The 17,564-nt window shown below is 41.5% G+C and overlaps 2 protein-coding genes across 3 annotated transcripts; one reads left to right on the top strand and one right to left on the bottom strand.

Annotated features, from left to right (window-relative positions):
- Nucleotides 1-139: 139 nt before the first annotated feature.
- Nucleotides 140-1,046, bottom strand: rln3b (relaxin 3b). Its single transcript, XM_022208172.2, has 2 exons — nucleotides 759-1,046; nucleotides 140-626 (listed from the first exon to the last, which is right to left on the bottom strand). Exons 1-2 carry the CDS (start codon nucleotides 931-933, stop codon nucleotides 349-351), a joined length of 453 nt encoding a protein of 150 aa, XP_022063864.1. The 5' UTR covers nucleotides 934-1,046; the 3' UTR covers nucleotides 140-348.
- Nucleotides 1,047-1,596: 550 nt separating this feature from the next.
- rfx1b (regulatory factor X, 1b (influences HLA class II expression)) lies at nucleotides 1,597-17,029 on the top strand. Of its 2 annotated transcripts, none has more exons than XM_022208133.2 (18): nucleotides 1,597-1,802; nucleotides 2,965-3,340; nucleotides 6,368-6,465; nucleotides 6,948-7,037; nucleotides 9,365-9,438; nucleotides 9,592-9,889; nucleotides 9,973-10,154; nucleotides 10,241-10,360; nucleotides 10,822-10,940; nucleotides 11,281-11,399; nucleotides 12,485-12,588; nucleotides 12,721-12,872; nucleotides 14,373-14,470; nucleotides 15,181-15,330; nucleotides 15,439-15,650; nucleotides 15,755-15,908; nucleotides 16,074-16,119; nucleotides 16,203-17,029. In XM_022208133.2, exons 2-18 carry the CDS (start codon nucleotides 2,992-2,994, stop codon nucleotides 16,358-16,360), a joined length of 2,523 nt encoding a protein of 840 aa, XP_022063825.2. In that variant the 5' UTR covers nucleotides 1,597-1,802; nucleotides 2,965-2,991; the 3' UTR covers nucleotides 16,361-17,029. The 2 variants fall into 2 exon arrangements, with proteins under 2 accessions (XP_022063825.2, XP_022063816.2); XM_022208124.2 differs by having other exon boundaries at nucleotides 6,945-7,037.
- Nucleotides 17,030-17,564: the final 535 nt, after the last annotated feature.

The following is a 17,564-nucleotide window of genomic DNA, read 5'->3' as shown; positions in this document are numbered from 1 at the left end:
CTGTGCACTTTTAGTCGCCACAGCTTCCTTCATTTCACAATCTTTGCAAACTGTTTATGAAACAGGGTTTTGGAAAAGTGGAAGTGTTTCAACAGCATGAAATGTCATTTTAGTGTGTTATTCTCAAAGGAGACAGATCTATCAGACCAACTACACCAAGATTTATTACACAAATCAATCTGTGCTGATCACAACAACAAACTTTTGAGTGCATATTCACATTCATGTATCACTAGTCAACACATGCACAGCAAGATGGATGAAAGTGAAATTTTAAGAATTCACATGAGAAAATAGTGTAACTCTCCAACAGTGACATGACTAAGGTGTATATTGAAGAAACCCAGCTCAGCACAGAGAGCTGATTTCACTCTTGCTACAGCCCCACTTGCAGCATGCGTTGGACAGTCCGACCACCACATCCCGCCCTTTTCTATCTGCACTCCGCAAAGCCTCCAGTACCTCCTCTGAAACTGGCAAGCGAGCTGAGCGGTCGAAACCAGCAGCCACAGATGCCCGTTCCATCGTTTGATCTCTCCATGGTTGGGACTCAGGATCCTGCTCACTGGTGAGTTGAGGGATGGGATTTGTTTTCCAAGGGTCAAAAGTTTCTTCTCCAATGAGAGCTGGGACAATGGAAGAATGCATTTCTTAACATGGCAATCTGACACTAGGAAAACATGGCACATCCCAAAAGTTAAACTTGTATCTATAGTATCAAGTATATATAGTCTATATTCACACACACAATGTCTTACCTGAATCTCCGACACTTCTCCTCCACCGAGAACCGCCACAGGTGAAAATGACAGCTCGTATGAACTCCCTTCCACACAGTTTCACCCCATAGAAAGAGGGATGGGCATCATTAGGTTGAACCCTGTCTACCAGTGCCACCAACAAGCCCAGGGTTAAGAGCGCTGCCTTCCACATGGTGTGGTTGAAAAGGTGCCACAGGTGTCTCAAAGCCCTGAAATCTATCCAAGTGTCTCTATTTCTTTTTGTCAACCATTACACCTTATATAGGCCTGAGCATCTCAAAGAAGGACCTCAACTCACATCATATCCAGAGATAAGACCGGAGACCTTTAGGGACAACAATGCACACGGAGAAAAAGAAAAGTTGTGAATGATGCTAGAAGCAATGTCAGCAGAGCTCTTGGCAAATCTAATCACCTGTGACCTTTTGTTGGCCTTTCTGTCCCTTACATCATTTTGTTTGTGTTGTGTGTAACCACCATAATCTCTGTCTTGCTATCTGGTTTGCAGGGCATTGGATGGAGATCACTATCTATTCACCCCACACGCATACATACACAATACACAAAAGAGACATCACAGTGCTTTCACAAATCAGCTGTGAAGTTCTGAATCTTGCCCAGTTTTAATTATTGTATGAGAGGAAATAAAGATAAGAAGGAGCAATATTTTATATGGCATGAATCGGGTGACATTCATCTATTCTCATCCGGCTGTTTGACATTTTGTGCCATCAAAAAAGTAACATTTCAAGTGGTCACTTGACGTTAGACTCTGGCGAAGGTGACAGACAGGGACAACCAACCAATCAACGATCTATTCCTTTACTGACACCGCAACCACCTCCTGCGTCGACCAACCAGCATTTAGCAGAAGGCGGGGCTATGACCAGAGGGTAGCAACAGTTGCCCCGGTGAAGGCTAGGCGCCATAGTCACGGTAGTCCTGGCGACAAGAACCAAGCAACGGGAGTCAACAACAACAACCTAAATCTAAGGGGAAAAAACTTTAACGACTAAAAAGGACAATACTGGAATAACAAAGGTGAAAAAGTGAAACGTGTCAGAATTTTCGTGTAATTTTCTGTAAAAATATACGTGTGGCTGTTCGTGCTATCGTGAGCGTTAACGTGGAATTGCTCGAGCGTATCGGTGATGAAAGTGGTTGCCTCTTTGCAAACGCAGACCGTTGTTATGGCGATGTCAGATCTTTGATAAGAGCACAAGATGGCGGGTGTGCTGTAGCGTCAATCGTACTTTTTGAAAGCTCGTTTGTCACAATGTTTCAGATTGTTTCTTGCAGTTTCGTTAACCATGAAACTACAACGAGACGTGGTTGGTGGCGTGCTCGTAGATTTATTGACTATTCAACACGAGGAGCTAACGGCTGGCTAGCTCGCTGTAACGTCACACAACTCGACGTAAGCTGCTAGCAGGGGAAGCTATCACTTTCCCCGTTCTCTACTCACTTTTCAAGCGAGCTAACTGAAATATTAAGAGACAAAAACACACACGAAACTCGCCCAGCTAACGCGTTTATGAGTCTTAAAGACACAGCCACGAGTGCAGCACGTTTCATAATCTTTTTGTGACTTTGAAAAAGTTTTTGGTCTGACATCGAATCCGGCACGTCATTCCTATGAGCACGGTGTGCCGGATGATCATCTGCTTGTCTAGTGTGCCGTGTTGTTTTACACAGGAGTGGCTTATCGTCCAGTAGGTTGGCCTTAAGTCCTCACAGACAGTGGCTCCAATGATTAGTTTATTTCCAGATTGTACAGTTTGGGCTTGTCAACGATCGCATGTTTTCTTATTTTTAGTCTTGCGTTTTAATTGCTTTAGTCACTTGAATGTTATGGTCAGGGCCAATTAATCTTGTTTTGTAAATGTAATGAATTGCACCATTTATTATGCTTAAGAGCACACTTTGTTTCATACACAGCCAAACAGGAAAGACTCTAGACTACTGCTTAGTCTCAAACAAAAGCCTTACTTCCTCCTCTGGTTTATGTTACACACACACACACACACACACACACACACACACACACACACACACACACACACACACACACACACACACACGGGCACACATCAGATCTGTGTTGCCAAAAAACAGATAGACGAGATAATACAGCAGCGAAGTGTGTTTCTTTGTATGTCCGTGGCACTTTCATTAATGCTTGTCATCCCTTTTTTATCCACAGAGCTCGTGCCTCAAATCATTGGTTGCCATGGCAACTTCTGGATACTCGGAGGACCTTCAGCCTCAGCAGGCCAACACAGTAACCATAGCAACACCTGCTGCCACCACACCCTCCTCTGCAAAGACTGCACACTTCCTGTCTGAGATCCCACCAACCTCTGGAACCATCTTGTCCACTAACCAATCAGCCACTGCCTCTAAAACAGGACAGGATGCACTTTGTTCTCAGGCGCCGCCCACCCAGGCCCAGAGCCACAAGGCAGTGGTTCTGACGACACCCACGCAGCACTACGTAACCCCTGATATACAGCATTCTGCAGTCCAGAAGAGCAATGGTCAGAGCAGCTCGCCTCAGTACATCATAGTGACTGTTACAGGTGAGAGGCTGAGGAATGGTTGACACATACCTGCATAACTCGTACTGTGCACACACATGCATATTACATGCTTTCTAACTCACATCGGCAGCATGAGAACATGACATGGCATGTTGTCTGAGCAAGCTTTCATTTGTCCCACAAGTCGTTCCCATCTTGTTGGCTGGATCCTGGCAATTTGTCCAGTACACAATGAGCAACTCTAGTTACTGAGAAATACAGAGGAGAGTTGTGTATAAATGTTTGTCTAGATTTCTTAAAAATAGCCACAAATGCTTGCCATTAGTTTCAGGGTGCACCATTTTTATGTTTTTGACTAGCTGTTATAAAAACAGGTATCACATAGTGTGGAAAAAATAATTGACTATCTGAAAATTAGACTGGAACTTTATAAAAAGGAATAACTTAATCTTTTGTTAAGGATCTTTTGCTGGTTTAAGGGTCTGAAATGTAAACATCTTTGCTTCCTAATTAACATCATTGCAAATTGAATATCTTTGGCATAATACTGGATTCTGGGATTCATATATAGGCATTTTAATTATAGTCAATATGAGCCTGGGTTCTAAAAACCATTTCCCTGTTGAGTTCATTACACTGGGGATTTGTTAAGCTCAAATGCTAACAAGTAAAATGGATGTCTCCTGGTTATTTTTGGCAAAAGCCAATATTTCCTGCTACTCATTCTATTTTCAAGTAAAAATAGAAAAAAAACTTGTAAAAACTTGCAGTCATTTGTGAAAATTAAATTCATTAGGCTATCTGCATTAATGTTCATTTGGACACATTTAGCACCTATCACTAATAACTGTGACATTTCTTCATCATAGATCTAAACTGAAAGTTTGGTTTATCATAATGTTGAGCTTTAATTACATGTCAATGATGAATGCTCCTTGATGAGATTTGATAAAGGCTTCAAAATTATCAAGCCGCGACCCTATGAATTAATTTTTTTAGACTCAACAATGAATCCATCAGCACAAATTAATAATCAAAACTATCATCAGTTAATTGTACGGTAATTAATTAATGAAAATATTTTTCATACTTGAATGTGCCAAGCCCTGGCTCAGCATTCAATCAGTAGAACGTCTAAGAAGTAATGTCTTTGTTTTTGTGGTATATTAATCAATGATGATGACAGTTAATTGGTTGAGTGTTGATTGGTTGTTGTACAGTGACGTGATGTCTTTCTTTGGAATAGTCCCTGTTCAAATGAAGATAAAGACCAGCAGAGATCTAACGCCATCAAGACTTAAAATCATCAAAAATCACAATAATGCCGTTTGCTTGGCTGGCTGGTTGTTTTGGTGCATAACTCATGTAGACAAACCAAGTGGATGAACTTGGAGTCTGACTTGACTTTTCCTACCGTTACTGTTATAGAGATTGTGGTATAATGATGTTTTCTAATCATATTACATCAGCTCATTTCAATTCCTGTGGTGGTACAGAAAATTTCATAAACCAGCAACCATAGTAGCTACTGTAATGTGTGCTTACAAGACCTTGAACCTTTTATCCAGGTATAAATTAATATCACATTAATTTAACCTAATGTTTAGACATGCACGAATAAGTTAGTAATTTAAAATATGGTATTACTTAAAGGAAATTAGAGAGAATTGACCCTCAACACTGGTGCCTATCTATATGTGTATTTTAGGACTGTCTATTTGTAGATCTTTTTGCCTGCTGGTGTCAGGTAACACTGTGCACTCTCACCCAGAGGGAGAGACTCAGTTCCGGGGCTTGTCTCCTCATCACTGAGCAAGTGCCCTAAATAACTGAGCTTATTACAGTTTGGCATTCTTCCATACAGTATCTACAGCATGGACTGCTTTTTTTGATTTTACATGCTTTTAAACGAACAATCTTTCCTGATACATATTAGCATTTGGTCACTTCTGTTGTACATCTTTATGAGCACGGTAGAATGGTAAATGTTCAGACTTAAATTGAATCTGTAATTTAGTATACCAGGGTTTGTTTATTTTAAAAACATTTTCCTGTCTTGTCTGCAACATATGGTTAGCAGTTATGTATGCAAGTTCTCAAGTGGGGTGTATTATAGTGAGTCATACCTTCAGTTATCAGGATTGCATAAAATCCTGGTTAAACTCAACAAATTAAAGAACCAAAATGCCTCACGCTGATAAACGTCACATTCATTGTTTATTTCAGGCTGATGCCTTAGAAGCTTTTTTCCTCCTGATCCAGAAATTTGATGACCTTTCACTATAAAAGCTGCCGCCACACAGAAATGACTAGTTCGATATTTAATCAGCTGCCAATGGAAAATGCCTGTCAGCTTCTAGTAATCAGTAATTTATTAATATTCATTGCTCTAGAATAGTCTTATGTAAGGCATTTCAGTTGCTTAAATAAGAAGTTCTCAACTTTAATGATCAGAACCAAAATTTACAAACCTCTGAGGAGGGACAGAGCAGTTATAATGCAAAATGAAATCAAGTGGTGGGTTGTGCAGCGATGTGGCGTCTCTGCTATGACTTTACTTAAGTGTAGATACATTTACAGGGATCAGCCTAAGTTGAAGTAAATGCGGCACAGTGGGAGCAGGACACGTGCTTTAAGTACAATGTTATCTCACCTGACCGTTTGAAAAAAGTGAATATTACCCTCTCCTCCACCCACCCTCCATCCTTTATTTTCTTCCCTCATGTGTCTCTCGTTTCCCTGCTCTCATCCGATCTGCATGTTTACAAAATGGTGGGATTTCTCTCTCCATCTGAGGAGATTAGCTGTCCAAGGCTGTCCTTCTGCATGGAAGATATAAGGACAGAAAGGAGGGTTGGACAGACACTCTCACTTCTTCTACATCTTCACTATCGGTCTATTCTCAGTAGAGCAAAAAAAGAAACTTCGTTGTGAGATGTTCTGTGGTGGCTGTTATTACAATTTGGAAGCAGTGTTTCGTGAGTACTTGTAATGATGGTTGCTGGCTTTTCAGTGGAGATTTGTTTGTTGATCTCCTCCTCCTCATACCTCTTGTGTCATCCATAGAGGGCTCTGTTCACTCCAGTGACAGTCTGTCTGACTCCAGTCCGCCTGCCGCCGGTGTCCCGACTCAGGTGGTTCAACCAGTGCAAACTACAGCACAGGTAAGATGTGCATAGAGTCCATAGAGAAAAGCCAGTGTAGAGGTGTCTTAAACATCCATTCTTCTAATGGGTTGTTTGTGTAGAAGTCAATGATGAAATGAACCTACTTCTCACTTGCTTTGTTACCTCAGTGAACATTTTTATAATGACTTTATGGTCTCAGTTGCTAATTTCAAGTCTCCTTCAATGCAACAAGATGCTTATTTAGTAAATTATGGTGTCAGTTAGTGTAAAATAAATGTTAAAGGAGGGTGTGGTTTAAGGTGGGTTACCTGTGATTGACAAGTGACAGCATGCATATTGTCCTCTAGTTCTTGGCCAGATCCAACGCTGGCTTGTTGCACCCAGTTTCAAAAAAACTATATAGCAACCACTGATACCCAGACTAAAACAATCCAATACCTACATTCCATCTGTGACCACAGCGGTGGGTTGAGCACTGATGAGGTCGTAGCTGACATTGTGGCTTTAATCACCAGCAGAGATCAGTGTTGCAGGCGGTGTCGCAGGCAACCAAGAGGATCCAGACAGGCCACAGCAACACCCTGCAGTCTGTGCATATTAACCAAGAGGTAAACAGATTAACAAAGCATTTATTATCAGCCTCCCACCTTTAAACTAAGTTAGCAATTTGACCTGCATTTATGTGTAACAATGACAGTGAGCTGTCAAGCAGTTTTCAGAAACTGTGACTGTTCGACTGCTCATCGAAACAGAAACCCACTTTTGCCTAGTTATACTGAACAGCACTTTGCTTTGCAGCAGAACATCTACATACCTTTGACATTGCAAGCTAGATGTCTGATGAGACTAAGCTTAGCAAGCAACTTACAGGTTGACAACCCCAGATAATTGAGGAGAAAAATGAGACAGAAATGAGATTTTTTTGAAGAAAAAATGTCCTTTGTCTATGTCCAGAACAGTAACATTTAGAGTAGGTTTTGTGACAGAGTTTTATACCTCCCTGAAAAGGGAGAGCAGCCAAGCAAGTTAAATTTTAACAGTAAGAAATATGCTTCCTGACAGTAGTTTTGACACTGAGAGGTTCAAAATCTATATTTATATTGCAGATTACAGTTTTATGAGCCTACTGGGTGTCACAGAAAGGAAAAATAGATAGAAGGTTTAAGAAATGTATCTGTGGTGTAGGAGAGCAGGGCATGTGTCATGTTGAGTGTCTGACTTTTTACAGTTAATGTGTTACATCACAGAGCTGTGAAGTTTACCGTCGCTTATCAGGATATTACACAACTAGTTTTTATCAGTTTAGTAGTGGAGTATTGGAAGTTGCCAATAACAGAAACTAAAGGGATCAGCTGTTATCAGGCATAATTTGCCTTGTGCAACATAAATCAACAGCGCATTTTATGTTGCCACAGGGAATGTGGGAGAGAGATGATTTTGAAGTTTCCAAACAGAAAATAAGTATCAGTGCACAGTTAACGTTTTTGTCAAGTTGAATCTCTGCGGCAGATATGTAACCATTGCTTCCACTTATGCCAGTATCAAATGCTAACTACACCAGATGTCAGTCTCATACATCCGTCCACTATCTACACACTGCTTATCCTCACTAGGGTCGCAGGGGAGCTGGAGTCTATCCCAGATGACTTAGAGTGAAGGTAGAGGAGACCCAGGTCACCACTCTATCACAGGGCTACACATAGAGACAAACAAGCACACGCATATTCACACCTGCGGACAATTTGGAATCACAATTTAACCTCTGCATGTTTTTGGACTGTGGGAGGAAGCCGGAGTACTCAGAAAAAACCCACACATGCACAGGGAGAACATGCAGACTCCGTGCAGAAAGATCCCAGGCTGGAATGCGAAAAAGGAATCTTCTAGCTACAAGCGCTAACCACTGAGCCACTCTGCAGCCCTCAGTCTCGTACAATCCCAACTTAAATATCCAATCTAGTATGCCATTATATCTCTAGGAACATAATCCTCCTATTTAAAATGAGTGACACATGACCACAGATTCAGCAATAAAGTCTCGACTCTACACCTGCACAAAACTTAGGCATCAAAACTAGCTCTGCAGCTAGATGTACTAAGTGTGTAGTCAGTACCCTAAAAGGCTGGACCTTGTGCAAATCACCTAAACACTATTATTTGCCATGATTAAAAATGATGACATACCAGCCACTCAGACTCGTTGCCAGCTGCGACTGCACAGTGTATTTTGGCAGAGCTGACTTCTTTATGTTACGTAGTATGATGCATTGTGTGGCGGAAGAAGTTTTTAAGAGCAATGCTTAAAATGGCTACTGTTTCATCTGAATTTTTGCCTTCATGTCTCATAAAACACACACAACTGTGCAATAACTTTGAATATAAATTTAGCAGAAAATGCAACCTGCAATTTGCTCTTTAAAAGTTGTCTAGTCTGTATTTTAAATTAGCAATGGATTAATTTGCTAACATGAAATGTGCAGTAATGTTATACAAAAGGGGTCCCTTCCACTAAGAGATATCTATCAACTCTGCTACACCGTTCAACAGATCATTTAAGGGTTTTCACAGCTGCCAGCTTGCACTGCTATGATCCATGTCACTTCTAGCAGCAGGCAGCTGTTTTCAGTAAACAGGCTCTAATAACCCCCTCTTGACTCTTGACTAACATAGTAAACAACTGGCTGTGAACCCAGAGAAACAGCTAAAGTGGCAGATATTTTTACTGTTGAGTTGATGAGTAGAAAAACTGAGCTGAAATCAAAGTAAATATTGGACTTGCTGTGCCGGCTAGATGTGCAAATAGGCAAGTTCCCCATAACAGCTATTATAAAATGACAATATGGCAATATTGTGTTTAAATCTTATTGAACTGCCCCCAAGTGGCCAAAAAATCAATTAATGCTGATTTAAATCTCCTCTTGTTGTTATTGTCCAGGTGGAACATGTCTATTCTGGTCAAGTGCAGTATGTGGACGGAGCAGGAGATGCAACTTTCAGTACGCCCACCATGTAAGTAGTGACGAACCGAGACTGTACAGCAGGTTGCATTTTTATGCTCACACAACACAATCACTCGCCCCCTACAACTTTCCTAGTCACATGACTGCTCATATTCTGCATTTATTTTTTTCTGCGTCTCTGCATGCATCTTTTCTCATCTAGTCGGTCGAGCAGCTATTCGTTCTCCGATTCGCCCCTCTACTCTGAAACACCGCCAGCCTCCTCCTCCACCTTCTACGAGGCCACGCCCAGCTCTGAGTCAGACATCACTGGATCTGTGACCTCACAGCCAGTTTCTGTGACAACAGGAGGAGTCAGTAGTGGGGTAACTGCTGCAGGTGGTGGGGGGTACGTCATTCAGGGAGGCTACATCTTAGGAGGAGGTGGGGGAGGAGCAGCAAGTGGAGGAGGAGGAGGACAGAGTTACTCCAGCCCGAACTCTCGTGCCCCACCGGCTACTGTGAGTGCACGAGTTCAAAGTGAAGCAATCCATGGCATGGAGTTGCAAAAAATGTAACAGCGTGACGTACATCCTCCCTATAGGTGCAGTGGCTGTGTGATAACTACGAGGGGGCGGAGGGGGTGAGTTTACCTCGCTGCACCCTCTACTACCACTACCTGCTGCACTGCCAGGAGCAGAAACTAGAACCTGTTAATGCTGCATCCTTCGGCAAACTCATCAGGTCTGTCTTCATGGGGCTTCGTACACGGAGATTAGGAACAAGGTACAAACGCACACACACGAACATGGACTGTGTTGGACCGGAATGTCAGGGTCCACAGGGTCAGCTTTGTCTTGTGTGCGTTTCAGAGGGAACTCTAAGTACCACTACTACGGTTTGAGGATCAAATCCGGCTCCCCTCTGCTCAGACTGATGGATGAACAACAGCATATGGCGATGAGGCAGCAGCCTTTCTCACAAAAAAACAGGTATGAGAAGAGGAACCAAATGTTGACATTCAGAGAACAACATTCAGGTTTCAGAGAGAAAAAAAATACACTAAAGGTCACAAAAAGACAACATTCACACACCATTAGGCTCCAGATGGGTAATCTATTCCCTGTCTTTTGCCTCTGGGTGATCTTGTAGATCAAAATAACTGTTTATCATCACCTACAAAGCTTCACCGAATGATTTATTTATTTGTTTAAGTCTGTGCATGGACCACAATGCATCCTCACACCTTTAGTTGTATTAATACTTCTCTGAGACTATGCTCAGCTGATCCTTCACTCAAACACACTGTAGTGTCATTCAAGCAACAAAATGTAGAAGCTGCTTTGCTTCCAAAGTTATTGCAGCCCTGTTTTAAGCGCTCTTGATTACAACATAAATGATCTTTCCTGTTAGTCCTGCTCTCTGTTTGAATGATGCCTTCCCTCTCCAATAGGATAAAGCCACTTCAGAAGACACAGGGGATCGCCAATGGGACGTCAGGTGGGACAGGTCAGCAGGGAGCAGCACTCTGTGACATTTCAGCTCAGGTGCAACAGTATCAGCAGTTCCTAGGTGAGGAACACCTGTGCTGTTATAGCAACAAATTGTCTGTTATTCTATGTTTTATATAAAGAATCAATTACTTTTGTAAAAAACAAACAAACAAACAAGCTTTCTGCTTCGGTCTTATTGTACTGGTAGTTTTGATTCTGTGCTGGTAACACTGTAACAATTAGTAGGTTGACACTCAAACTTCTGTGTGTTTATTTCAGTCATCAGTCACTGGCCTGATAATTACCTGACAGAACTGTAGCTGTACACAGTAGGGTTCAGTTTACTGTTTATTAAGGTTGGTTCAGACATGTGGAATGAATCACCGTATTTCCTCTCTGCTCTGATGTGTCTTGTGCAGAGGCATCCAGGGCACTGCCAGACTTTGTGGACATTGATCTACAAGATCGAACCCTTCCTGATGGGATCCTTTTAGAGCACCTCAAGGCCTTTCAGACTCTGTACAGAGAACACTGTGAGGTAGGCAACTGTACATACAACTGAGACATACGCTCAGTGTTCTTTCACAGTATGGAGAACTACGGAATGTGGTGTTCCATGTCTGGACAAGTATGGAAAAAAGAAAAGGAAGGATGAAAAAAATGTTTGCGTGTTCAGACTATTGCCACCGTTCTGTTTTCTAAAATAACATCAGAATTTCAAAGAATAAATTGGTCGTACAGTTGATTGATTTGTCTCCATATCACAGCCTACAAATCAGCTCTGCCCTAAGTTCTTTATAACTGCAACAAATCTGGAACCAGAAAATGCAGCATTATCTTTGAATTGAACTGTATACATACACAGCCTTACAATTAACCACATATTGGGCACGTCTGAACATTTCTGAGTTATGCAGTGGTGTACAGTAGATATCAGAAAATCTGCTCTATGTAAGAAAGTATACCTCCACGCCTCCATATATCTATGCCTTTTCAACTTATTTTTAGTTCTTATTTATAGGAAAGACAAAAAAAATGGGTGTACACAGTAAGACAGCATTCATTCAATGTGTTTAGGGGAAAAAATTACAAATATCGGTTGCACTGATCCTCTTTGAGAAGAGATGCTGTTACAGTTTGAATAAAAAGTTGTACATTGAACCTAAAGCCACAATCCTGTGGCAATAAATTGGCAACATAAAAGCATTCATAGTCCAAATCTATGATTGGTAAAACCACGTCTTTACAGTATAAACATAGCTATTTGTACTCAGATGTCAAGCCTGGTTTTTTTAAAAATCTACTGTGAAGTCTGGAAGTGAAAGTTTGGAACAGTGTGGAATGGAAAATATGTAGGAATCCTGAAAATAATGTTTTCAGCTCTTCGTGTTATCATGCTTATTTCTGTTGCCTTTCCCCTTACAATAAGTGTTTGTTTTCATTGGCAAGCCGGTATCTAATGTCAGCCATGAGGAGAAACTATAGTTTAGTACATAGATGCTAAAATATTCAAACTCATTTTACTAATTTTGAAGTAAAACATAACATTTCCAGTGTAATTGTCATGCAGTCAGGTCATTTAAAGTGAACTCACCTCCGTGGTGTTGGTTGCGACCCACACAGGCTGTTCTGGATGTGATGGTCAACCTTCAGTTCACTCTTGTGGAGACACTGTGGAAATCCTTCTGGAGGTTCAGCCAGAGCAATGATTCCGAATCACTCAACCTGTAAGTATCAAAAACACACTCAAGCAATGCAATTGCTAATAATAGATATATGCATGTATCTATCTTCCACTGCTGTACCTGAAAACGAATACCGTGCCTCTTCTGTCATGACTTCCCAACATGCTCCACCAGACACAACGAGTCTGAGAAACGTCTGCCCAAATCGTGCCTGGTGGTTCTGTGCAAGTTTGAGCCAGTGCTGCGCTGGACGAGAGAGTGTGACAACCTGCTCTACCAGACGCTGGTGGAGATGCTCATCCCTGATGTACTGAGACCCATCCCTAGTAAGTCAGTTACATCCGTCATGAGATTCATTGCAGTTGTATTTCTGCACTTGTACTTTATTCTGAAGTGGATGTTATAATATAAAGCATGAAAGTGCAATGATGATTTGTCAAAACAAGGAAGAGAGAAGCAACTTAGAAAGCAGATGTGAAATGTTCAGCAAAGCTATTCATTGGTTTGTTATATAATCAGCAAACAAAGGACCAAATCTGCAAGTAAAAAGAGTGTTGGTGGGTGTTGCTAAATCAATGGAAGTAATAAAATAAAATGAAGCTTCACATGCAACTTAGAAAAATAACTGAACACAGTTCTATGCCTTACCCAAACTGAAAGAGTGGCATCAAGAACCCCTAAACCAAATGTGTGTGTGGTTAGTGGGGGAAAACAAGCCTGGCCCAGTTTCCAGGCAGTTTTAGTACCTTAGTACCACAACGTAAGTTCACATTGTTGGTACAGGCTCATAGTTGTCACAAACTAAATTCAGTCTAGTGCCAGCACACTGCTTTAAAACTAAATGAGCTCTGCACATAATTAAACCACAAGTTAACAGTGTCTCAACAAGGAGCGGAAAGACAAGTGGAAGACTGCGTACATTAAATCACAGCCGCCCCGAATGACATCTAAGCTGTGTTTAAATGTAGGTGGCAGCAATAAGTTGCCAATTGATGAGCTGTTTTCTGCACAAGTTTGTATTTGGAAGGAACTTGCAGATGGAAATGAGCTAGCAGTTAGATCTGGTACAACCTCTATGAGATGAATGCTTTTGTGCATGGTCCCTTACATATAAACAACTACACTGTTCAATAAGGCAGTCAAAGGGTCGACTGCTTTTACTGAGCTTAGAAAATCCAGTTTTACTGACTGTGCACCTGCTGCCTGGAATAACCTGCAGAACAATATAGACCATGAGTCACACTGTCAACTCTGATATTTAATTTCCTCTCATGTTAACTTAAGGCGATCTTCGGTTAAGTTGATTAATTTTATTAATCAATTCAAATGCTTCAATTATTCTTTGTTTTTTTTATTTGATAATTTTTAGTCAAATAAAATTTTTATATTTCACTGTTATCCTTTTCTGGGTTTCTTATTTGTGTGCACACAGCTTGAATTTTCTTAGATTGAATTTGCTATATTGTAAGAGACCTTCATAACTTGTTATATTCTGTATTTTACAATGGTTAAGTTAAAGTGTAGATCGAAATTAGTCAGGATTTTCAAAATAAGCACTATGTAGCAATTCCTTTCCTAAAGGTTTGAATTTATTTTTAAAATGTGTAGACAATTAAGTAAACACAAAACTTTATATAATGTTGGTATACAAAAAGACTACACTTCTAACCTCTAAAATGATCATTTTAATATAGATTTACAGCATTAACATTAGGAGCTGAGGAGGATCACTCTTCTTCAATAAACTGACATCAAGTACATGGCATTTGCGCTCCATTTCATCCTTTAAAATTATGTATTTTTCCCTCTTACATCACCACTATCAGGTGCCTTAACTCAGGCCATCCGTAATTTTGCCAAAAGTCTGGAGAACTGGTTGACTGGTGCCATGATGAACATCCCAGAGGAGATGGTTCGCATAAAGGTATGCTATAGACCTCTCACATATCAAGACTGAGCTCTGCACCCAGGGTTTAACGTAGATCCTTTTATTTCATACCTGACGGCAGCAATTTCTCTCATCTGTCCAGACGATGTCTAGGATCAGTTCCCACTTGGCATCCATCCCGTCTCTATACCGTATTCTGCAGGGTCACGAGGTCGCTGAAGTCTTGGAATGAGATTCAGTGATACAAATTCAGAATAAGAAAAAAAGGACTGAAAGGTTCATCTGGCTAATAATCATGTGTCTGTCACCACCCCCGAATGTGGCTTGAGTGATGGGCTGTCACTGTCTTCTCTGTCCCATAACGCAGGAAGGTGGTTTCTAGTGTTAATGCTTTCAAATGAGGATTCTATTGATAGGTTTGTGTGAATGGTCTTACAGCTAAGACACAAAGTTGCTCCAACTTAAGTCTTCTAACTCGCCAGTGCCAGCTGAAAATGTCCTCAGAGGCACTGGCAACATCTAATCCTATTTTATTTAATGAAAGTGAAGAGACAAGGAGGATTTACTTCAAGGATGAGTTGCTCTGTAAAATATCTTACGTTAGTGTGCATTTACACGTGTCTTCTTGTGTTAGGAAAACAAAGCTACATTTCAGTGCAGCGTTCACTGTCCTCATTGTGCCTCCTTCTGACATGTAGCAGCCTATTAAGGCTCCTTGTGTTCCTTTACCTCACTCTTTTCTTCAGGTGGTGTGCATAGGATCCTTCTCCCAGACACTACGTCGCTACACCAGTCTGAACCACTTGGCCCAGGCTGCCCGTGCCGTCCTCCAGAACTCCGCTCAGATCAACCAGATGCTCTCCGACCTCAATCGGGTTGATTTCACCAACGTACAGGTCTGGTCCTATGACCGTTTATGTCTGCAGCCCTTCTGTGTTACCGTACATCGTTTTAGGTGAACTAGAGCAGAACCCTGACTCTGTCCACCTTTGTGCCCCCTTCAGGAGCAGGCATCCTGGGTGTGTCAGTGTGAAGACCGTGTGGTCCAGAGGCTGGAGCAAGACTTCAAAGCGACTCTGCAGCAGCAAAACTCTCTGGAACAGTGGGCTACCTGGCTGGATGGTGTTGTCTCCCAGGTTCTAAAGCCCTACGAGCAGAACCCTGCGGCCCTCCCGAAGGCTGCCAAGGTCTTCCTGCTCAACTGGTCCTTCTACAGGTGAGAGGAAAAGAGAAGACATGTGACTGATAAAGATGCCACACAAAAACCAAACATGTAAAGTTCAAGATACATTTTCTAAATCTTTTCAACTTTCTCACCAGTTCGATGGTAATCCGGGACCTGACTCTTCGCAGTGCTGCAAGTTTTGGCTCCTTTCACCTGATCCGCTTGTTGTATGACGAGTATATGTATTACCTGATAGAGCACAGGGTGGCCCAGGCTAAAGGAGAGACGCCTATTGCAGTAATGGGAGAAGTATGTGCCTGTATACAGTTTAGATTTCATGATTTGCGTCTTTTATTTTTTTTAATCGGCTCTATTTTAAATGAGGCCTCAATACCTCTGTGTATTCCAAGTGCAACGGCTGAACCATTGATTGATTTTCTGCTTTTAAATGTCCTGTCAAAACTCTTTTTGCAGTTTGCCAGCACTGTGAAGAGCCGGATCTCTCCAGACCTGGAGAAAGGTAAAAGCAGCATGGCTCTCTTCACATATAGTGTCTCCAGCCTCTGTTATCAGAGTACCAATTGTCATGTCTTTCCTCATCAGAAGAAGAGGAGGAGGATGAGGAAGAGGACAGCGAGGAGGAGGGTGGAGATCTGGTGCTGCAGTCCAGCTCTCTGAACACAGTCGATGATGAGAAGGAGGCGATGGAGCCGCCCGCCAAGCAGCCCAGGACAAACTTAAATCTGCACACTCTCGACTGAGGGCCCACAGCACACCACCTTAGCTGATCATCTCTATGCTTAACACAACACCAAACAACACACATTTGCTTTTTTTCATGTCACCCCATCCTGTCACCTCAGTATGCTTCTGGTTTTATTGTATGTCTGTTGTGAGAAAGTGGGAGAGCCCTTTGCTAATTTTGTATTTGTACTTTTGTGCTGCCATTCTTTTCCTCTTTGCCTTCACCTGATCATTTCCCTCATTCTCTGTGCCTTCCCTGTCTATTCAGTGGCCACTCCTGTCCAGCCTAAACTATATATATATATATATATATATATATATATACACAGTGTATTCTTGAGTCCCTCCTGCCCCGCCTTAACCACTGACCTGTTTGCTGTGGAGAGATGAAAAGAAAAAAAGGTCACTTGCATTGCCTTTGACGCAATGACTATGCAGGGGAGCTGGACTTTAATGTCTGAAAGATACATTTCTTTAAGAGTAGCATCTGGAATGACACTGCACCGTGAATTATGTTGGATGTTGACTGACAGCTATTTGTGGATGCCATATTTTACTTTATTGTGACATAATTAATTTGGCCAACCAATTGATACTCTGTGCCTTTGAGAGATTTCTACCCTGAACAAGCCTCTATTCTATATAGTCTGTATCGGTGGATTAATAAATGAAGGTCCTGTGAAGTAGTCTTGGTGTTGTCATGAACTTTTACTAGCTATGAAGAAAATATGGTGACAGTCTGGCCTTGTGATAATTCTGTCCAGTTTGTTGTTCTTCAACCATTTATCCATTCTTCATCCCTCTATTCTTTCCATAATCCCTCTTCTACACATACAAGTCCTATTAGACAGATGACTCGAGTGCAACCCCACACCTTTAATGATGCTGTGCAACTTAAGTGGGCCACGGCACAAGGCCAAAGCTTATCCCACCTAATCAGCGGCACTCACATCGCTGTATCCACGGCAACCTTTGTACCAGCTAGATGTGCCCGCTACAGCTATCTCAAAGCTTTTTGTAGTGTAAAAGCAGATGTTTATTTTCTCAGCATACATGGTAGACATACTGTAGATAACCTGTATTATGTACCTTTTGTGAATGCCGTCGTATATCCAAGCTATTTGTATGTTGTTTAACCATTATTGCCTTAAGAAATATGTTGTGGTATGTCCACCATCCAGAGTATTGAGCTATATTTTTATCGTGATGATGGACCAAGCA

The sequence above is a fragment of the Acanthochromis polyacanthus genome, chromosome 3 (assembly GCF_021347895.1).
Source record: "Acanthochromis polyacanthus isolate Apoly-LR-REF ecotype Palm Island chromosome 3, KAUST_Apoly_ChrSc, whole genome shotgun sequence".
Taxonomy (NCBI): Eukaryota; Metazoa; Chordata; class Actinopteri; family Pomacentridae; genus Acanthochromis; species Acanthochromis polyacanthus.
The sequence above is the reverse complement of the archived record's forward strand: the minus strand, read 5'-3'. Positions and strand labels throughout refer to the sequence as shown.